The sequence below is a fragment of the Camelus dromedarius genome, chromosome X (assembly GCF_036321535.1).
Source record: "Camelus dromedarius isolate mCamDro1 chromosome X, mCamDro1.pat, whole genome shotgun sequence".
Lineage (NCBI taxonomy): Eukaryota > Metazoa > Chordata > Mammalia > Artiodactyla > Camelidae > Camelus > Camelus dromedarius.
The window spans coordinates 35,507,213-35,530,249 of NC_087472.1; the positions used below are offsets into that span (position 1 = coordinate 35,507,213).

Sequence of the window (23,037 nt, forward strand, 5' to 3'; positions counted from 1 at the left end):
CTTTGCTGTACACTGAAACATTGTAAATCAACTTATACTTCAATTTTGTAGAAGTATTTTAAAAAAAGAGAGAGAACTGAAGCATAAAAATGGTTAAGTCACCTGTCCAAGGTCATACAGTTGGTAAGTGGCAGAACAGGGATTTGAATAGTAGTCTGGCTCCAGCATCTGTGCTCCTAATCACTGCAGTAGTGTCTCAATGTTTTCAGTATAAAAGCTTGAATATGTGTCAATATTGAAAAACAAAAAACCTTGAACAAATTTTTTTTTCCTGTGGAATATATTGCTCTGCTAAGTCACATACCTTGTAAACATCATGACTGCCAATGATGGCATCAAAAAGCGTGTACAGATCATTGAGAAGATCCACCACCTCAATGGGCTCACTCATGGCTGAGATAGTGGTGAAGCCCACAATGTCACTGAAGTACAAGGTGACCAAGTCAAAGCCCTCAGGCTCAACCGTGCAGCCCCTTTTGAGGGATTCAGCAACTGATCTGAAAAACAGACACAGTTATTCCTCAGAGGACACAGGCCTCCCTCCGTGCCATATACACAACTGCTAAAACACAATTTCTCCAAAGATCACTGCCAAGTAAAGGGTAAGGAAGAAAATGTCACCTGGATGAAAATATTCATTCTTTCACTTACTCTACAAACATAAATTGAGCGCTTACAATGTGCCAGGCACTGTGTCAGGTACTGGAACACAGCAGTAGGCAGGCAATCCCCCTCTGTACCCTTGTGGAGTTTTTTTTAACCCTCTGTCTTTCTTCCTCAGCTTCTCCCCACCCCATCTTGAGGGAAGTGTTCCCAGCTGGTTACCTTTGCATGAGACTAGTTTCCCCAATTACCTCCTAGAAGATCATGTTACAACCTAAGGTGCCTTGGAAAATTTGGAAATCGTAGCAAGACACCAAAGGGAGGAAAAACAACCCTGTTACTTTCCTCTAGGAGCTCAAAGGACTGCCTCCCCCTAATTGATCAACTTCCAGGCAAAGTCATGAAGTGACACATAGCAAAACCGAGGCATCAAAAACTTAAATGACTAGCATGATCCACAAGAAGTGAAAAATTAGGAAGTGTGCTCTGCTCCCTTGCTTTTCCAATTCTTCTTTGATTTGAAAGTGTGACTCAAACCTGCTGGGAGTAGAGAGGGTACAGGACAGGGGGAGGGAGCAGTTAGTTGATGGGTATTTTTTTCTATTTTTAATAGAACACACTGTTACAAGGATTCACACTCCTCAGGTGTTCGCACATACGGTGGTAGCATCTGTGTTAGAAGCTTTTCCGTTTTCTGTTTTTCAATTTCCAACTCTTCAGTCCGCTCCCGGATCAAATCTTCCAAGTTGCTAGAATATTGCTCCAGCATCTGAAGCATAGAATCAATGATATTGGTCTTCTTCCCTTTATTGAAAGTTTTAAACTGGAAGTAAAACAGAAAGAGGAGCCAGGGAATTCTTACTCAAACTTAGAGATGATGGGGCAGGACCCCTCATCACAAATCAACTCCTTCTAAAATGCCAGCACAGGAGAGGTGAACCCAGGTATAAATAGGAAAAGTCACCACCCACCCTTATTGTCCCCCTGGCCCTTTCAAAGGATCCTTTAGCCCTGAGTAGTTCTTACTCTACCCTTCTGATTCTTTCAAGTCTGAGCAAAGGAGCTCCAGGAGCCCTCAGTGCTGAGATGCTATCACATGAATAGTGGCCACTTCAAAGGCAACAGGATTTGGTCTTGAGCTCAGGCCAGTTGTGAATGGGATAAGGGGTAGAGGACAGGGAGTGCTCTTTTGCTCTTCCAGATCATCAATCAACAAAATCATCCTTCTCTTCTAATGCTACCATGTTGCCAGTTCTTGGGCAGTAGGAGGTTCCTTGACTGCTTAACTATGACCCAAGATCTACATGGCAAGCTCTACCCCTATTTCTTGCCATGGGGACCAGAAATAAGGAAGTCTACTAGCACTTGGCCTTCATGTCAGGGTCATGCGGAAATTCAACTGGTCTTGCCTCTGATACTTTAGAGGTGGCTGCATGCCACAGATTTTCAAATCCCCTCCTAGGACCCTGTTCACCTAGAGATCAGGAGCTTGGCATAGCATTGGAATCATGAGGGGTTGCCCCTCCTTACTGCTGTATTCAACATGCAAAAGGCTGGGTTCACAACAACAGAAGACTGGTCATCATTTTGCTCAGCAAATACCTAGGAATCTGTCCCAATGAACCTTCTTATATAGTTGGGCCACACATGTTCTCTGTAGCACTCAATGCCCCAAGGCTAACACTAGGAGTTTCCTTCTGAGCCTGGTCCACATCTACATGTCCACCAAGGTCCTGCAGGTAATCTCAGTAGCCAACTCAGATGCTTTGGGCAGGGCTTATTGCCTTACTCAGGGAGCCTCCTTCTCCTCTTTCCATTTAAGCTTTATTAGCTGCAGGGAGTTTGGAGGCTACCTTTGTCTTTCAGACAGTCCAAACTTCCACTGAAGCATTTCAGTGAGGGCAGACCCAGCAATGCCTTGTTTGAAGGTCGTATGGTGTGCACTCCTTCTATCTATCACCGGCTTGTCTGCTGCCTTCTGAAATAACATCTCTAGCATCAGCACAAGGACAAATGCTTTCTCTCCTGCCTCAAGGCAAGTTTTTAGAAATTTGACCTTCATGGTCCTTTGCCTTTTCCATACTAGCAAACACCTGCTTGAGTGTCCTCAAGAAACTCATCCAGGCTAATGGAAGCATTGTAAGCTGGGGACACGGATGACTTCATATGTAGGGCCCCTCAGGCTTTCAATCCAACTCTTTCTTTTTTCCGCCTCAGATACTTGCCACTCACAAACATCTCAGTGCTGTACCCCAGCCAGGCTCAAAAGCCTCTCTGCCAGAGCTGACACAGCACTCACAGAAAGCCCCCTCAGTTTCAGTATCCTGTAGTTTCAACAAAGCCCTAAGCTGCATGCTCCAATGTAGGAACCGCACACTAGCTCCCTTAGCAGGGCTGTCTCCGTCTTTTCCTCATTTTCCCTCTTAGATCCCCAACTCTGGGGAAAGCATCAACCTCTTCAGAAATTCAGTATCTTAAAAGAGAGAACTTATCAATTTTCATGCACTCTATTGCCTCCAGGAGTTCTCTAGGAACCTAAAGAACCTCCTGCTTTTGTATTCCACATTTGCACTTTCTTCCATCTTCAATACCCTTCCAAACACCCCATGCTTTTCTTGACCCTCCAAAACCGATCTAGCCTCACTTAAATGGTACACTCATTTGAGTTCTCTGGGATTTCCAAAGCAAACACGGCTCTATGGGGAACCCCATCTAGTGTGTGATACATCTACTCCATCTTCTAACGGTCTCAATGCCATTGCCTTGCCAATGCCTAGTGGTTCACTTCCATCTTTGAGAGGTTACTTAGGTCAGATTGTGGATGGTTTGGAACAGAGATTCTGATCCAGAAGAGCACCAACACCAAACTTGTGCTCCTGGACAATGTGCTGGGGATGCCCCCACCATCAAAGGCCTTCAAGTAGCTAATTTTGTGCTTCTTCCCCAAGAGGAATGCCTTTCTCTCTTGGAAGAGGTTCCTTCCACAATATGACAAGAACCCAAGGAGTTAGTTAGGTTTGGGTGGGCTGGCTTCAGGATGGCTTCTGGGCAGTTGTAAGGTTCACAGAATTCTTACCTGGTCAAATATTTCATCAAAACTTGGTCGCTGTTCTGCAGCCTCAGCCCAGCACTGCTTCATCAGCTGGAGACATTCTGGAGGGGCATGTTCAGGAGGAACCACTGGTCTGTACACAGGAGGAGGCTTCTTAAGTCTTTCTATGATTTCTGTCCAGAAGCAAGAAGAGAAAGGTCTACAAATTGTGGGAAAGGCACCAAGCTTTGGCAAAGATAATTGAGTCTTAGCCAAGAATGGGGTTGGTCAGGAGAAATCACAGAAAGGCTGTCTCTGTTGCTTTCTCTTTAGGAGCCCTGAACAGAAATTGTATCTGAGCAAAAGCTGCATCAATCAACTGAGGAAGGAGGGGAAAACAAATCAATTGAGCTATTGGTATCATTTAAGCACAGCTTTATTCTGCTTCTGCTAGATTTTAGATGCAGCCTATCTGATGTCAGTTCTAACACATGCCTCCAATGATCTGGGTCCCTTCACCCACCCCCAAATCATCTAAGCCTCCCAATCCCCACAGTAGACCCAGTTAGCCCCCGCTGAAGGTCCAGGCCTAGCCCAGGTCCAGGCTATGGGCCCTGCCTGGCGCCTAGGGGAAGGGAATTAAGAACTCAAGTAAATGGTTCAGGGCCTCATTGGGATCCTCCTGACTGCTGGTACTTGAACTCTACTTTAAGTGGAACATTTACTATGTATCAGACTATGGGCTGAGCAATTTGCACATATGGTTTAACTTGATTCTCACTACAGATAGATGAGGTAGGGTCTCTAATTTTCATTTTACAGGAGTGAAAACTGAGGCACAGAGAGAGTGAGTAACTTACTCAAAGTCATATGGCTATAAAGTGCCAGAATTTGAATTTGACCCCAGGCAGTCTCAATCTGCCACCTGGCCCTACTTCCAAATGCCTCAGACCTCAACTGGGATTTCTATGCTCCCTATTCAGACCCAACAGTCATGAGTGACCAGAAGTCTAGATCAGTCAGCTGTCTAAATCAGTCCTCCTGATGTGGAAGTAGGAGAAAATAGTTTGCCTTCAATGTCCCCAGCCACCCACATTGGGCCTCAAACTGGTCTCTGTGCTTCCAGCCTAGCCTACTCCAAACCATTCCCAAAACATGAATTTCGCCATGTCATTTTCTTGCTTAAAAATTCTTTCATGGATTCTTATTACCCACAGGATAAAATCCAAGCCCCAAATATCTCTTCAGCTCATTTCTTATCCCTTAGCTCCTTTCCTCACCCCTGGCTCTAACATCCTCATCATGAACTGAACTTTGCTTGTACCATCTATGGGCCCTTCCCACCCCCACATTGGCTGTAATACTCCAGCAGTGCCACTTCATACCATAAAAAGTGAAATAAGAACTTCATTTGTTTCCTCTGACTGCTCATCTCCTTGTGACACCACACCTGCAACTCCATTAACCCGGGCTGGCCCACATCAGTAATGGTTTCACCATCACAGCTCTCACCCCAAACTCAGTGCAATAGATTCCATGGAAGTCAACCCCTTGGAGGGCAACTGCCCCATCCACTCTCTAGTAGAGAGAATCCCTTTCTCAGAACAACATCAAGTTAAATAGGTCTCCTCTCCTTAGGCCCAGCATGATTCATGTCCTCGAGGTGTTCACAGTTCAATTGGGGAGATAAACGATGGCCAGCAATATAAGTGCTCTAACAGATATATGCACAGGTGAGCACAGAGGGAGACACCGGACCCACACTGGAAAGGTCAAGGTAGTTTCCCAGAGGAGGTGACATAAGTTGGATGAGGCAAGGTGAGGAGAAGGTGGGGGCACTCCAGGTACTGTGTACAGTATGTGTGGAGGCACAGAGGTGGAGAGACCATGGTGCTTTCAGGGCACTGCCAGTCATGTGGCTTAGCTGGAGGACGAGGAGTAACAGAAGATAAGCCTAGACACATGGCTAGAGACCAGATGATAGAGGGCTTTGTATATCATGTGAGGCGACTGGGCTTCATTTAACTTGTAATGAAGTTGTGGGGGCTTTAAGTAGAGGAGTAAAATAGGACTCTGAGTGGAGCAAAAGACAACTAAGTATTTCAGGCTTGATTTGTATTGATTTTGCATTTTTGAAATTTTTTCTTTTGAAATAAAAATTTAGACTTTCAGAAAAGTTGTCAAAGTAGTACAATTGTCTATATGCCCTTCACTCAGCTTCCCCATAGTGTTAGCAACTTATAAAACTCAAGTACAGAGGAAGTTATATTGGTACAATACTGTTACTAATCTAGCATCTTTATTTGAATAGCATCAATTTCTCCTCCTAATGTCCTCTTTCTGTTTCACAGTCTAATGCAAGATCCCATATTGCACTTCTTTCTTCTGTCTCAGTTTCCTCCAGCCTGTGATGATTCCTCATTCTTCCCCCTGGCTTTCATGACTTTGATACTTTTGATGAGTACTGGCCATTTATTTTGCAGAAATCCCCTCAACTGTGGTATGTCTGATGTTTTCTCATGGTTAGATTGAGGTTGTGCAGTTTTTTGGCAAGAGTACCACCAGGGTGGTGTTGTGCCCCTTCTCAGTGCAGCATGGTAGGGGGTACATGATGTTGATGTACCTTGATCACTGGGTTAAGGTGGTGTCTGCAAGATCCTCCACTACTAAACCTACACTTTTTCCACTTGTAATTAGTAAATATCTAGTGGGTTCATACCTTTGGAATATGTAAACATCCTGTTTCTGCCTCAAATTTTGCCTGACAGCCAAACATTTTGATGGGGGATAAGAAAATGAAAGACTATGGCGTGTCACAGGGAAAGAATGGGAGGACTTTGACAGCCAGGAGCATCATACAGGGGTACTGAAATCTCTGGCATCGGGTATCTCAAAGGAGTAGAGGGGGCTGCTAAAAAGGGGGAATTAAAAAGGACTAACATAAGTCCTGTAGGCTCATGGCTTGTGTCACAGTTTGGGAAAAGACCAGCTTCTTGGGTTGGCGGGGAGAATTTCTTCCAAATGCCTAAAGCTGTCTGGCTCTGAGTCCCACCTGCACACAACACAGGCTGCTGGCAGACCAGCAGGCAGTTAACACAAACAGAATCACATTCACTCTTCTGGCAAATCACAACAGCCTGGGTTGGCCTGATGATCTGGGTCATGGTGGGCTCCTACTGCTCTTTGCTCACCTCCTGCTTACCTTTGGCAGGCAGATCCATCATGCAGAATGGGGTGCTCTGGACTATCACTTCTTGCATGATGATGGCAAAGCTATAGACATCTCCCGCAAAAGAACCTAACCTACTGCCCTTTGGGCCTCTCAACAGTTCAGGGGCCGTCCACAGCAACTCTGAAAAGAAAGCATTGTGTAATGAATATAGGGAGGATTAACTGACAGCATTTGCAATGCCCTTGAGGGCTCCAAGGGTGCTGTTTCATTGACTGCTTTATATTTTTATTAAGACAGACTGGCATGCTAGTGCCGTCCCCCCAACCCCACCCCAGGATCTAAATCTGTGAATCTCAGGAATTATGCCCAGAGAAAGCATCCTACTTTCCCCACCCCAGGACCATGCAGGCAGAAAGAGCAGAGGTGTAGGGAAGAGCAGAGAAGCTCGAAGTAGAAAGCTATCTGGTGCTGGCTTTCTTGCTCTCTTGAGCCTGCAAGTAGCAATTGGCAGGCTTCCAGGGAAAGGCAAGTGCACTGCCCGACTGGTTGCCATGGATTTGCTGTTTGCTGAGATCTATATGTGTCTGGTAATTTGACTGTGCTGAGGCTGGGGATTCACAAGTTGCTTTTTCCATGTCTTCTTTAAGAGGATTAGAGGATCCCCAGGCCTCCTCTGTTCCTTGCAGAGGAAAAGGGTGCAGCAATTCCTTCAATGCAGTTCTGCAAATATTTATTGAGGGTTTATTATGTACCAGGCACTGTTCTAGGGACGGGGGGTGCCAGAGATGAATTAGACTTTGCCTTTGTCCTTGCAGAGTTCACAGACCAATGGGCAAACCCACATGTGTACCCAACTGCGATACAAAAGAGATAGTGATGAGGGTCATGATATCGCATAAGGAAATGAATCTATTAAAAGCCAATATTGAGCATTCACTGTGTGCTCTGCTGCATTTCAGATGCCAATAAGGAAAAAAAGATATTATCTCTGCTTTCAGAGAGTTATGGCAGTCAGAGACTCAGAAATTTGGGGGAGGGCCCTTTAAGAGGTGTATAAAGAAATATCCACTAATAATATAAATGGAGTAGTCCAAAGTTGGAGGGAGTGTTTTACACTGAATCTTATGAAATTGCCGTTTCTGTAGCTCAAACAGGGTTCAATATTGGCAAGTCCATGAGGTTCAAACCAATAAAAAACTGAGCTGATCAAATTAATCCAGGAAGACTGCCTGGAAAAGTTAAATCTTAAAGGAGCTTGTTAAGAAGGTCAAGGATGCAGTTTCCTAGAGCTGTGAGGGTAACGGCTTTGCAGGGAGAAAGAACAGTACGTGCAAAAGAATAAGAGGTAGAAAGGAGCAAATTGCGGATAGGGGTGGTGGTAAGCAGATTAGCTTGGCTGAAGAGAAGGGCTCTGTTAAGGAATAATGAGAAATAAGAAATGGGGTTGATGAAGTGGGGGAGGGAGAGTGGCTGGAAGAATGAGGGCAGAAAGGGAGAGGCCCTGAGAGCCAAATGAAGGCATTTGGAGTGAATACAAAAGGCAGTAGGGGTGCTGGAGCTAGAGAGGGATTTGATGAAAGCCCGTACAGGAAGATTAATCGGGCAACCTGCACAAACTGGATTGAAGGAAAGAGGCTGGAGTCGGGGAGACCAGCTACGAAGTTATTACAGTAAGAGCCAGAGGCAAGGTGAAAGGGGTCTGAATTGGGGTGGGATAGGGAACCAGATACCTAGGAAGGCTGGAATGGAGAAGGAAGTGGCAGGGCTGGTGATAGAATGTGCATCTCCCGAGGGGAGAGAATTGGAGGAAACAACAGGTTGCCATCCTGATAGGGAGGCTGGAGAAGAGTGTCTGCTGAGGGTAGGGGTGGCAGGGGGAAAGTGCTAGCTAACTCTTCATCTTGTCAAATTTGGGGTATTGGGAAGGGATCCCAAAGGACAAGCTCTTATGAAGCAAGAAGGAAGATAACAGGTCAGAGATTATTTTGTTTTGTCAGTGAAACCCAGGAAAGAGAAACTCACCCTGGAAATTCTGATTTTGAGCTAATTCTGATCAAAATGGTGGAACAGGGAATTCTAGCCTCACCTCCAATCCCATACTCATCTCCCTTTGTCCTCCAGGTGTCCCCAGCCTTTGTCCCCTGACTCCTCCACCCCCCATGAATGTCTCTGGTGCACTCACCATTAGTGGTTTTACCCTTATGTCTTCCTGCCTAAGAGTACTGATACTTACAAATAAAAATAAACAGACTGAATAATACTTTAGTCAAAGGAATACATTTCTGAACATGGAATTTAAGGTATATGGTTTTGGAGGGAGGGTGGGGGAGTATTTGGGAACAGGGAAAATGGTATGCAGCTGCTTTTCCTAGCATCCCTCTCCCTGTACATTTGAAAGAACAAGAAGGGAAAAGAGGACACGACTCTCTGGGAAAAAGCTAGGTGATTAAATACAATCATTACCAAATAGTATTTTCAGAGACCACTTACATCTATGTTGTTAATGGCTAAAATGAGGCTTTATCTGCACTATACTTATGTAATTGAGAGTGGGCAGTAATGAATACACTTACAACCTGCCCCCATTTCCCCATCCCCACTCCAGAGCCAAGTAAGAGCCTCTACCAGCCATTAGACTCAAACTCTCAGAAAAAAACTAGAAAAAAAAATCACTTTGGCTTGTTCTGTGTCTGCTGGAGCCAGTACTAACTCTGAGCCCTGCTAGGTGATAAAAATCAACTTCGGACAACCAGTGTGGTGTAGTTCAAGAGAACACAAAGCTGGAAATCAAGAGACCTGGGTTCAAAATCTCAACTTGGTCACTCATTAGCTCACCTTTCTGAACCTCATTTTCCCCATCTTAAAATGGAAATTAAGCCAGATAATCTCCAAGAGCCTTTGGGGATAAGATTCTATTAGCCCTGTCATCTAAGTCATCTAGGTAGGAAGCAGCAATGCCTTTATTTTATTTTTTTTCCGTCCATTCATTGACTTAACAAACATTTATTCACCAAGTCCTGTGAAAGGCACTGAGGGAGGCAACCTGTTTCTTGACTTCACAGAGCTTCTGGTTTAGGAAGGGAGAGAAGACAGCTAATTAAAACATGTAATACCAATGTAGTATGGTATTACAAAGTACAAACCCTTAAGGATCATAAAGAGGAGAATTTAGCCAAGGATAGGGGGTCGTGGAAAGCCTCTTGAATCAGTGGTATCTAAGTTGAGCCCTGCAGGAGTAGAATCTAGTCAGATTCAGATGAGTGGGTAACAGACAGGGAAGGGAAGAATTTCCCAAGCAATGGGCACAGCACATGTGAAGTTCTGGAATTAAGAGAGAGCCTGGTTTAAATAAACAACGGGAATGTGGTCAGCATAAGTGGAGCATAGAGACTTAAGGGGAGTGGTTAAGCATAAGAGATCGGCACAGCTCAGACCACGAAGGGCTTGTAAGCCCTGTAAAGGAGTTTGAACTTTATCCTAAGAACAATGGGAAGCCATTCAGTGAATTTCTGGCACAGCTGTAGCATCATCAGATTTGCAGTTTAGGAAACTCCTTCTGGCTGCGGTGTATGAAGAATGGGTTGAGCATCCAGATCGTCCTTGCAATTTGGAGAATGAAATGAAATGGTAAGAAGGAGAAACAGAGAAAGACACAGACACAGTCCACCCCACCTCCAAAAAAAAAAAAGCCACTGCACCTACCCTTTCCTCACTCTAAGACCAGAGCTTCTCAAGTTTGAAAGTTGCCAACCTGTGAATTAAATGGAATTCTGAGAAGCTGGCCATTGTGTTTTTCTTTTACAGATGAGTAATTTTGACAGGATCTAAGTACTTCCCACCCTGCAGCTGTTGTCCCAACCTCCTAGCTCTTAACACCAGGCAACTATTCTAAGCTTTCAAATTGGAATTAGCCAAATAATAACCACACGACTAAGTTGGCAACAAGAACAAGTCCACAAAGAGAAAGAGAAGAAGGAAGAGAGAGAAACAGGGAGACAGAGACAGAGAGACAATATCATATGTTTTTTACTGTGATTACCAGGAGCTTCAAGTCCTTCAAAGCATGGATGAGCAGAGAAAGGAGAAATTGTTATTATATGTTTTAATTTAGGGTGTAGGAGCTAGTCTTCAGAAGAGCTACACTGAATTCCTGGACCTGCTCACTTCTAAGTAGCTGCATGATTTGGACAAATCTTGAGCCTCAGTTATCTCATCTGTAAAATAAGCAAGTTGGACCAGATGACTCTCTAAAGTTTAATCCACAAGTTTTGTAAAGCACAAAGATGATGCCACTGATGAGTGAACTGTTTCCATCTGTGCATGTATTTCTCTGTGTCTTTGTGTCTTTTATTCTTCATTTCTCCTATACAATAAAGTCAGCAGTTTTAAAAATTATAATGCCAAAGATCCTTTTTTTTTTTGCCTTCTGCATCTTTTCTTTTTATTTCTTTTTTCTTAAATTGAAGTATAGTCGGTTTACAATGTTGTGTTAATTTCTCGTGTACAGCATAGTGGTTCAGTTATATATATATATATATATATATATATATTTGTTTTCATATTCTTTTCATTATAGGTTACTAGACAATATTGAAAATAGCTCCCTGTGCTATGCAGTATAAACTGTACAGTATTTTATATACAGTAGTTAGTATCTGCAAATCTCAAACTCCCAATTTATCCCTTCACTCCCTCTTCCCTCCTGGTAACCACAAGTTTGTTTTCTGTGTCTGTGAGTCTGTTTCTGTTTTGTAAATAATCCTTTTAAGAATATGAGTATATATTGTCATTTTACATTTCTCCCTCTCTGTCTTTTTTGGGTTGTCTGTTTCTCTGTGTTTTTGTGTCATTATCTTTCTTCTTCCTTCTTGCAATATTGTTAAGACTTTTAATGCCCAAATTCTCCATATGTACTTAACCTTATTCATTCTTCCTCCTTCTTACCCCTTTTCTTTCTTCCTCCCTCTCTTGCATCAGTTTATTCCCTCCTAGTTCTCAGTCACCCACTCTCATGCCCCATTTCAGATTTCTCCTATTTCTTTGATCTGTTATGACCCCTACAGGCATTGTTTGGTGCTGCCGCCGGTGCACTAAACAAAAGACAAAAACACAAAATGGACATTACAGGCATGCCTACTGATTTACTAGAAGGCCATAGTTCTGAAGCCATCCCACACAACCCACAGAGCATTTACTTGCTGGGGGCCCCCTCTTTGCTTCTTTCTTTCTGACAGAGACAGTGAGGGTAGAGTCTAGTGACACCCCATTCCAGGATGGGCTTTGTGGGAGTCCAGGTACCAAATTACCTCCCATTTAATCTGACAAGTATTTATTGAGCACCTACTGTGTGCCTAATGCTCAGCAAGTTCCTCCAGGGACACCTGGGGTCTCCAAACAATATAACCTAATCCTGCCATAGCAGGAACTCAACATTATTGCACTGGCTTTGTTCAGAAGGCTAGGCTGTGCTGAGACTACAGCCTGCAGACTTCATTCAACTCCTTTGGCTTGGAAATGAGGCTGATTTTCAACAAAAGTGAGGAGTTGAATCAGCCTGAGGCTTTAATTCAGGGCACGTTCTCATTTGAACTATGGAGTTACCTTGTGTGCATCAGAAGGGTACAATACAATGCTTACCTTCTGCAGAAGGTTCCTCTTGGGAGAGTCTTAGCACTGCCAAGATGTCATTAAAGCCATAATCTGTCACTTTAAGTACAAAACGCCCATCTACCACACAGTTTCGAGACTTCAGCCTCCCATGAGCAAACTCTCTGTGGTGTAAGTACTTCATGCCCTGTAGATGATACAAACAGGATTTATTTAGCAACTTATTTAACTATTTTGTGCTTTTAGAGCCACTTTCTGAGACTGTTAATGGCATGAGCTATTACAATCCAGCATTCATTCTTTTTCTCTTATATGCAGGCAAAGCAAAACTTTGACAACAAGAATCGTTTCCAGGTCCCTTCTAGCTCTAAACTTCTATGCTTTGATGAAGTATCATATCTTGTGAGTATAGAGAATTTTGTGTTATTGGGAGACTTACTGACATTTCAAACACAGGATGGATCTATAAATATATAATAGCCAAGAATTTGAAGAATCTGATTCTCCCCCAAAAGGTCTAACCCAACTCTCATCCACTACTGGCAGGAATGGAAATTGGTACTGCCTTTTGGGTAGGTAATTTAGGAACAGCTATCCAAATTCAAAGTATGCATACCCTGTGACCTAGGGATTCTACTTTTCCTCCAAAGAAATGCTCACACATGTACATAAGGAGACAAACACAAGAATGCTCACTGGGCTCTACCTTATATTACACAATTGAATATACAATAAATATCTATCAAGAAGGAACTGTCCAAATTGTGGTATATCCAAACTAAAGAATATTCTGCAACAGTTAAAAATAATAGATCTCTTTGTACTGATAAGGAATCATATCTAAGCCATAAAGTAAATGAAAAATAGTAAGTTGCAGAACTACATGACAGTGTGTATTTTAAACAACAAACAAAATCTAGAATGTATGTAAATACACATAAAAGTAACTGCAAGGTTAATCACCAAATTGTTAGCAGTGGTTAATCTGGGGAGAGGGCATAAAGGAGGGTGGAGTAAATGTCAGGATTTTCCCATATATATTTATAGAATTTGATTTTTAAATGTGATGAATACATCATTTTTATAATTAAAATATTTTCTATTTTGATAATTTATATAAAATATACACAAATTATATAAATATGCAATTTATTTCATTTTTAATAATTAAAAATAGACAATAAAAAAGAAAGCTGAAATCAAGAAAGCTAAATACTACTGACTTCTACAGCTTGCTTGGCAACCTTATATGATATTCCAGTGTGATCCACCAGGATTTTATCAGATGGGTTTAATCATTCATATAAATACATCCATATTTGAATGCAGTCATCTCAGGGCTGTTTATGCTGAGCCTTTTTAAGTATCTGTCTCTATTTCACAGCCTGACACCCCTTTGTATGCTTTACATCTTGCACCCTAGGAAAGTCTGTAGTCCCTAGTACCTCCAAGCAGAGTCTACAGTGGGTAAGATTTCTCCCAAGCTCTCTAATGCTAGGGTTTCATTCATCATGGGCCTGAGAAAACTGTCATTTAGAGGATTCTCCCTTAACTCACTGGACTTTGCTTACAGAGTGAGTGAAAAGAGTATTAGAATAGGAACCAGGAGATTTAGATTCTAGCATCAGCTCTGCCACTTAATAGCTGGCTGATAAATACTTATTTAGCACCTACTATATGTGGCAGACACTAAATGACAAAAAGCACCTCCTTTAGCTTCTCTGAGCCTCTGTAAAAGGATAATCACACTTATTTTATGGAAAATTAGAATGAGATAATGTCTATAAAGCTTCCTTGAAAAGAGTTCGGCCACAACAGAAGGGTCAAGATTATGATCAATATACAGGAAGCTCAACCAGTCATTGATTATCCACATCAGGCTCCTAAAAATGCACATAGACACAATTTTCATATCACTCCAAGGAGTTCATGGACTCTCTGAAGCCCATCCATGAACCCATCAGTGAACCACTCCCGCTTGGCTGTTACTAGTCCTTGCCTCTGAGGATGGAGGTGCTGCCTGATAGAACCAATGGTCTTTTGGCTTTCTGGTCATGCTGAGTTCCACATCTCCACTTATGGTATGCAAAGACTCATCACCTAGTTCTAGACTGAACCACCTTTTAGAACGTGAAAGGCAGGAAATAGGGCTAAGCAGCACCAAGGAGCTTGGGAATAAGCACTTTTCCACAACAGAAAGCAGAGAAATAGGATGGAAGAAAGGATTGCTTAAGGCAGAAGAGTGCTCAATGGCTATAGGAAGTAAAGACAAATCTGACCCTTTAATGGGATAGGGGTGGGGGGTACGGAAAGCAAATCCTTCTGTATCAGGACCTTATAACAGATACGGACCAAGGGGCTGTGAGAAGTGGTGGGGGCAGACACAGGGAAGGAAGGTGGAGGAGTGAGATCATCACAAGGATCCAAGGAAAACAAAACATCTCAAAATATTGAAGTTCTAAACTACAGGGAAAATTCAAGATTTCCTCAGTCTTTCCATTAACCTTGATGAGATCCAGCAGGAGTGATGATTTAAACATCCAATCTAGTTTCACATCCTGATTTGTCAATATGTCTTCCAGGCTCCTTCGGGAACAGAATTCTGTCACAATGGCAAACATCCCCGAATCATAGAAGAAGCCCAATAAAGGGTTAACATTCTCATGACGCAGGTCCTTCATCTGGAAATGGGGAGGGAGAGAAGAGAGTCACAGCTGTCTTGTCTCAGTTGGAGCTGGGACCTTCTTCCTGATTCTTTAGGGATTCTGTGGAGCTCAGTGACCCAGGAAGACTTAAAAGGTTAGTACAGTAAGAAGTGGGAAAGATTGTCTTTCTGTGAATATTCATCTATGCAGCATCCATTAAAATAAATAGCTTATATAAACATCAGGCTAAAGCCTACAAATTTGTTTCAGAAGAAGCATTGAGAATTTTGACTACATTTTACCTTTGCATCCATTCTTTTTTTTTTTTCACTAAGGTGAGAAGCGTTTAGTGTGTGCTAAAAATGTCCAAGGCATGGGACTGCATGCTAGTGATACAAAGATAAACAAAATGAAATAAATGTCCTGAAAAACTCACATTCAAAGAGGGGTGATAGACAAGCAAACTGACAGCTTTGCTTCCCTATGAAATGGGTTCTTATGGAAGAGAGAATGGGTTGTTGGTGGAGCTCAGATGGTTAAGTATCTAATTCAGCCTTGGGGACCAGAGAAGACTTCCCTGAGGAGATAATATCTAGACCATTTTGAAGGAAAAGTAAGAGTCGGCCAGGTGAAGGGGACATGATGGGAGGGGCTGAGCATATTATGCTGAGGAAACTGCAACGGGTTTAAAGTGGCCAGAACATAGTGCAAGGGAAAGAATATTAGACAGTTGGCTGGAAAGATAGACAAGAGTTGCATCCTGTGTGGCTTTGAGAACCTTGCTATAGAATTTGAAATTAATACTATGGGCACTGAATAATTATTATCTATTATTATTACTATTTAATGGGAGATAAGGGAGAAAAGAACTCTATGATGTCTTCTAGATTTCTACTTGGATTCCTGCGTAGATCGCAGTGATATACATCAAAAAAAGGAATTCAGGGATGGTTTAGTAGTGGATATATTGGTTCCCCACTCATATTCCTTTTGCTGTGCATCTCCCAGCTACTGTGAATGTTGGCCAATAACTCACAGTTGCTCCATTCTCAGGAAAATTGTCCTAGAGGAGCCACCTTACCTGAAAGGTTAGGGCCTACCCACAGATCTCAGCCAATTGTCAACTGACTAGGCATGGTACAAAAGTTCAATTCCCTAGCCTCAAGGTGGAACTCATGGTACAACTTATGCTCCAGCATTTCTCCCATAAGATCATACTGAAGCTAGTCTCAAGCTGAGATCATGTATTTGCTGAGCTTTCACTTCTGCCTTATCCTGCACCCCTCACTCCCTTTCTCTTGACAACATTTTCTCAATAAGTAATTTGAACAAGACTCTCCATCTTAGGCTTAGCTTTTAGAGAATCTGACCTAAGACAGTAGGAAAGCAAATTTTTGGTGGCAAAGGCTGATTAATTCAGTTTGAGACATATTAAGAATGAGGTGCTTGTGGGACATCAAGGTTGAACTATTCCAAAGACAGTTGGATATTCAGTGTTTGAGGCTCACAAGAAGTGTGATCAGGATAAACAGACTTGGGAATTGTAAGCATGTAAATGGTAAATAAAATTAATGGGAGTGAATTAGATAATCTAAGGGAAGCATATAGAATAAAAAGAAAAGTGGGAGATATAAATATTTAAAAGATGGGAAAAGGAAAAACACCCTGCATAAAGGCTTAGAAATGAGGCTTGAGAAGTGGAGAAAAGCTTATTTAGAGCAACATTATGAACACCACAGGAAGAGTTTCAGGATAAGGGAGATACATGCCAGAAGGAATTTCAGGAAAATGTGGTAAATACCAGAGAGGTCAGGTAAGATGAAGACAGAAAAGTATCTGGTGAATTTGACCATTATGAAATTATTAATTACAAAAATTTACCCTATAAATATTTGCACAGATGTACAAAGATACATATAAAGGCTTAGAGTGGCAGCAGTGTGAATTAACAGAAATGGGCAGATCTGAGATGTTTTGGAGCTGTAAATCATATAAGTTGTTGGGGTAGGGAGTAAGGGAAAGGATGAAATCAAGGATTATTCTGTTTTGAGCATTGAGATGTGGTAGGCCATTTATTGAGGCGGAGTCCACTGGCTTAGAGTATAAGCCTGCTTCTCCAACAAGCCGATCTCAGCTGAGGTTAAATTACCCCTGATGGGAATGGCAGCTATGGACCACTAAAGCTGCCTTTAAGCATAAAAGCCTGGCACCCATGATGCTTCTCTTAGTCCAATGCATCCTAAATCAGCTAAGGGAGACATGGAAATTCAGCCTATACATCGCAAAGTCAATGCTTTCTTCTAAAGTTTCATTGTACTATCTCATATGGACCAAGCAGCCAAAACTACTGGACTCTGAAGTTATGTTGGAAGACAGAGTACAAAGTGGTTATGTCACAGACTGCTAGTTGTTTAACACACATCTATTTCCTTTCCTTATGGGGAAAACAACTAGTCCACATTTTCCAGCCTCCACTGAAGCTTAGCGTAGCCATGTGACTGAATTCTAAGCAATTGAATGTGAAAGGGAGTGATATATACAATTTCTAAGCTAAGGCTTTTAAAAAGTGCATATGTGCCTTCTCCACATGCAGGTCTCCACTTAACCCTACTGACACCTTGATCCTCAGTTCTCAGTCTCCAGAACTGTGACAAAACAAATTTCTGTTGTTTACGCCACCAAGTCTGTGATACTTTGCTATGGCCGCTAATACAAATTCTCTATTGTGTAAAAAAAAAAAAAAGTGAATATATGCCTTCTATGTTATTTTTCCACTTCTCTAGATGAATGTGGAGGATAACAGGTCCTAGGAGATTGCAGGGCCATACAATGATCATATCTTGGACTGCTGAATCACCATACTAGAAGAGAGTAATCTGCCAACCCAACACACCTTCCTTATACTGTTATTTGGACAAGAATTTAACTTTTGCTGTGTCTGAGATATTGAGCATTTGGGGGTCTAATAGTTACACTATCTAGCTTTACATTAGTAACACTAGCATGGAAAAATTTCAGGCCTAGATTTTCCCTAAATCTTTATAATCATACATCCACAGCTATAACCAATAGAAGGGCAGGAGCCCTTTCAGAAAAGCAGATTGTTGCCAGCCATTTTCTTTCCTGGTGACATTCTCTAATTCTTGGCACAAGCTTAAGATTTGGCTTAGCCTCAGAGAAGGAATTTGCTGGGGAAAAGAGAAAATCAGCAAAGCTTTTGGCAATTGTGGAATACTGGCATGACAATAAACTTCAAGAGAACTAAATGTGAGCTGGTTTACCCCCACAGTATATTTTCTGAGTTTGGGGGCTATTGAGGAGATTAGAAAGCTTCCATAAGGTGGGTTGAAATCTCCTTTAGTCTCCCAATATTTAGGAGACAGAGTCTCATTGGAAGAATAGGCCTGCAACAAACACATAGCTGGTCTCTTCCTCAAGATATTTGCCAAATTTGGAAGCAGCATGGGGTAAAGGTAGAGGTCAAAGAGTAAAGATCAAAGGCTCTGAAGCACAGCCTGAATATACCAATCTTTTGAAGTAGAGAATATAGAGCTCCTCAGGCTCTTGGAGGGGGCATGCTTGAGAAACATAGTAGAACTAGAGGTGTACTGAGTCTGATTAAAATTACAACATTGCTTCAATCTACCTCAATCTCTGATTAGATTAATGAAATTAGTCCTCTACCCTATCCACTTAACAAATGAAAAGAGAAAACCCTCACTGGTAGAACATATTCCTGGAGCCTCTACAATATCTTTATTTAAAATGTCTACCATACAATAAAAAATTACTAGATATTTGAAAAGGCAGAAACAGAGGAAGACCGAAGAATGAAACAATGTCTCTAAAAAATCGATAGGCCAAAAAAAAAAAACTTATAAAATATGAACCAAAAACTTTTTAAAAGGCAGTAGAGAGTGATCAAAAGCAGAAACGGAGGTAAAGCTAAACTTGAAAGACACACTAAAATAAGTAAAATTTGTGTTTGCTGCTTTTTGTAAGTGTGCAGTCCCCAAACTGCATGACTTGGAAGTAAAAACTATAGCCCAACAGTTTTGACATATCAGAAGGCAAAGTTTGAAGCCAATGAACAGCCAAAAAGTTAGGGAGGAATTCCTGGAAGTTAATTTGCTGCAGAGGGAATTCAGTTCCCAAATCTATATGTAAAATCTGTCCAAATCTTTGGCTGAATGTTAATCTTTGCACATATGGGGAAAATCCCAAAAAGCCCAGTAAAAAAGCAACAGCTAAACCTGAAAAACTAACTAGAGATTTTAGCTGTTGAATACCACACAGAAGTTGAAATTTGAGTTTAGCCATGATAACTGCCTGCAAGAATAAAAATATCATTCTTCAGTGTAACATAAAAGAATCCAGAGTTTCTAAAATGCATCATTCATAATGCTCAGCAACCAATCAAAAAGATTTAGAGGTGCAAAAAAACAGGAAAATGTGGCCTATACCCAATAAAATAAAAGCAGTCCATAGAAATCAACCCTGAGATGATATAGCTATTGCAATCAGCAGAAAAGGACTTTAAAGATGTAATAAATATATTTAAGGACTTAAAGGACAGAATATGCAAAGTGAATATGCAGATAGGTAAAATCAGCAGAGAAATAGAGAATATAAATATGAACCAAATGGAAATTCTATAACTTGAAATGTAACACTGAAATTAAAGATTCACTAGATGGGCTTAGAAGATGACAGAGAGTCAGTGAAATTGAGGAGTGATCAACTAAAAAATACATGACTCTGAAGAATATGGAGAAAACAGATGGGGAAAATGAAGTCTGAGGGATTTGTGGGACAATATTAAGCAGTCTAACGTATATGACTTCAGTTCCTAATGGACACTAGAATGAGGAAGAAAACAAATGTTAAGAAAGAGTGACCCAAAATTCTTGAATTTATTAACATCAACTTAAAAGTCCAAGAAACATACTGAGCTCCAAACAAGATAAATACAAATAACCTAGAAAGATCATATTCAATTTCCTACAATTCAAGATCAACATAAAGATAGAAGCTCAGTGAATCCCAAACAGGTTAAATATAAAGAAAACTACACTTGGACATATCATGATTAAACTCCTAAAATTAAAGATAAACTTTTGCAGGCAGTCAGAGAATATACAAAAACCTCTTCATGATTTAAAAAAAAAAACACAGAAAATCAGAAGTAGAAGGGACATGTGTGAAAAAAATCTTCAGGTAATATCAAACCCAACTGTAAAACATTAAATCCTTTTCCTCTAGACAAGGATGTCTTACTTCACTATTTCTACTCAATATTGTGTAACAGCATCAAAACACTGATGAGAAAAGTTAAAGAAAACTTAAGTAATGAAGACTTCAGACAATACTATAGAGCTACAGTCATCAAGACAGCATGGTATTGGTACAAAAACAGACATATAGACCAATGGAACAGAATAGAGAGCCCAGAAATGAACCCACAAACTTTTGGTCAACTAATCTTCGACAAAGGAGGCAAGAATATACAATGGAATAAAGACAATCTCTTCAGCAAATGGTGTTGGGAAAACTGGACAGCAGCATGTAAAACAATGAAGCTAGAACACTCCCTTACACCATATACAAAAATCAACTCAAAATGGATCAAAGACTTAAACATAAGACAAGATACAATAAACCTCCTAGAGGAAAAATAGGCAAAACATTATCTGACATACATTTCAAAAATTTTCCCCTAGTAGAAATAAAAGCAAGAATAAACAAATGGGACCTAATGAAACTTACAAGCTTATGCACAGCAAAGGAAACCATAAGTAAAACAAAAAGACAACCTACAGAATGGGAGAAAATTTTTGCAAATGAAACCGACAAAGGCTTGATCTCCAGAATATATAAGCAGCTCATACGACTCAATAAGAAAAAAAATAAACAACCCAATCCAAAAATGGGCAGAAGACCTAAACAAGCAATTCTTCAAGGAAGAAATACAAATGATCAATAGACACATGAAAAAATGCTCAATATCACTAATTATCAGAGAAATGCAAATCAAAACTACAATGAGGTATCACCTCACACCAGTCAGAATGGCCGTCATTCAAAAATCCAGAAATGACAAATGCTGGAGAGGCTGTGGAGAAAGGGGAACCCTCCTACACTGCTGGTGGGAATGCAGTTTGGTGCAGCCACTGTGGAAAACAGTGTGGAGATTCCCCAAAAGACTAGGAATAGACTTACCGTATGACCCAGGAATCCCGCTCCTGGGCTTATATCCAGAAGGAACCCTACTTCAGGATGACACCTGCACCCAAATGTTCATAGCAGCACTATTTACAATAGCCAAGACATGGAAACAGCCTAAATGTCCATCAACAGGTGACTGGATAAAGAAGAAGTGGTATATGTATACAATGGAATACTACTCAGCCATAAAAACTGACAACATAACGCCATTTGCAGCAACATGGATGCTCCTGGAGAATGTCATTCTAAGTGAAGTAAGCCAGAAGGAGAAAGAAAAATACCATATGAGATCGCTTATATGTGGAATCTAAAAAACAAAAACAAACAAACAAACAAACAAAAAAGGGTAAATACAGTACAGAAATAGACTAATAGACAGAGAATACAGACTTGTGGTTGCCAGGGGGGCGGAGGGTGGGAAGGGATAGACTGGGATTTCAAAATTGTAGAATAGATAAACAAGATTATACTGTATAGCACAGGGAATCACAGAGGAAAAAATGTGATAATAAGTGTGTATATGTCCATGTATGACTGAAAAATTGTGCTGAACACTAGAATTTGACACAACATTGTAAAATGATTATAAATCAATAAAAAATGTTAAAAAAAAACTTAAGTAATGAAGATCTATACCACATTAATGGACTGGAGGACTCAATTTTGTTAAGATGTCCATTTTCCCTAAACAGATTTATAAATTCATATAATCGCCCCCCATGAAAAATTCTAGAAGGCTTTAATGAACTAATAGACAGCTAATTCAAGAACTTATTGAAAATTAAAATAAACTACCCTATCCAAAACAATCTTGAAAAAGAACAATTTTAAAGAGCTTACATCACTTAACTACAGGACTTATTCTAGAGCTATGATAATCAAGACAGTATGATACTGGCAATAAGGTACACTAATGAGTTAGTGAAACAGAGTAGAGAGTCCAAAAATATACCCACACATATATAGTCAGTTAAGTTTTCACCACATTGAAAAGTTAATTAAATGGAGAAAGGAAAGCTTTTTTTAAAGACAATTGTTACTAGAACACTGGATGTCTTTATGGGAAAAAAATTAACCGTGATCATTATCTCTGTCCATACACAAAAACTAATTCAAGATAGATCATAATCCTAAATCTAAAATTTTGGAATAGACAAAGATTTCTGGGCCACAAAATAAAATAAAACCATAAATTTGATTTCCTCAAAATTAAAAATTTTGCTCATCAAAAGACAGCATTAAATAAACATGCCACAGACTGAAAAAAATATTGTAAAACATAGATCTGACCAAAGGCTAATACCCAGGACATATAAAGAATGTCTACATTTCAACAGTTAAAAGACAAAACTCTCAATTTTTAAAAATGAGCAACAATGTGAACAGACAATTCAGAAAAGAAGACATACAAATGAATTATAAACACATGAAAAGATGCTCAATAATGTTAGTCATTAAGAAAATGCAAACTGAAATCACAATAAGGTAACATTTTACACACCCTAGAAAAACAAATATCAAAAAGACAATTGTTGCTGAGAATTTAAAGCAGCTGGAACATTTGTACATTTCTGACAGGAATGTAAAATGTTATAACCAATTTGGAGAAGTGTTTGGATGTTTCATATAAAATTACACTTACATCTACTTTATGACTCAGTTAGTCTATTCTTAGGTATATACCCAAGAGAAGTGAAAATATATGTTCACAAAAATACTTGTACAAAACTGTTTATAGTTGCATATGAAAATGT

General features: G+C 40.6%; 1 protein-coding gene across 1 annotated transcript in view; it reads right to left on the reverse strand.

Annotated features, from left to right (window-relative positions):
* The window catches only part of GUCY2F (guanylate cyclase 2F, retinal), an 89,217-nt gene that overhangs the window by 16,129 nt on the left and 50,051 nt on the right, over nucleotides 1–23,037 (reverse strand). Inside the window, exons 8-13 of the mRNA XM_010985023.3 lie at nucleotides 14,918–15,094; nucleotides 12,444–12,600; nucleotides 6,837–6,986; nucleotides 3,680–3,828; nucleotides 1,263–1,426; nucleotides 305–497 (exon numbers count right to left, since the gene is read on the reverse strand). Coding sequence (XP_010983325.1) covers nucleotides 305–497; nucleotides 1,263–1,426; nucleotides 3,680–3,828; nucleotides 6,837–6,986; nucleotides 12,444–12,600; nucleotides 14,918–15,094 — 990 coding nt within the window. The remainder of the gene's footprint in view (nucleotides 1–304; nucleotides 498–1,262; nucleotides 1,427–3,679; nucleotides 3,829–6,836; nucleotides 6,987–12,443; nucleotides 12,601–14,917; nucleotides 15,095–23,037) is intronic.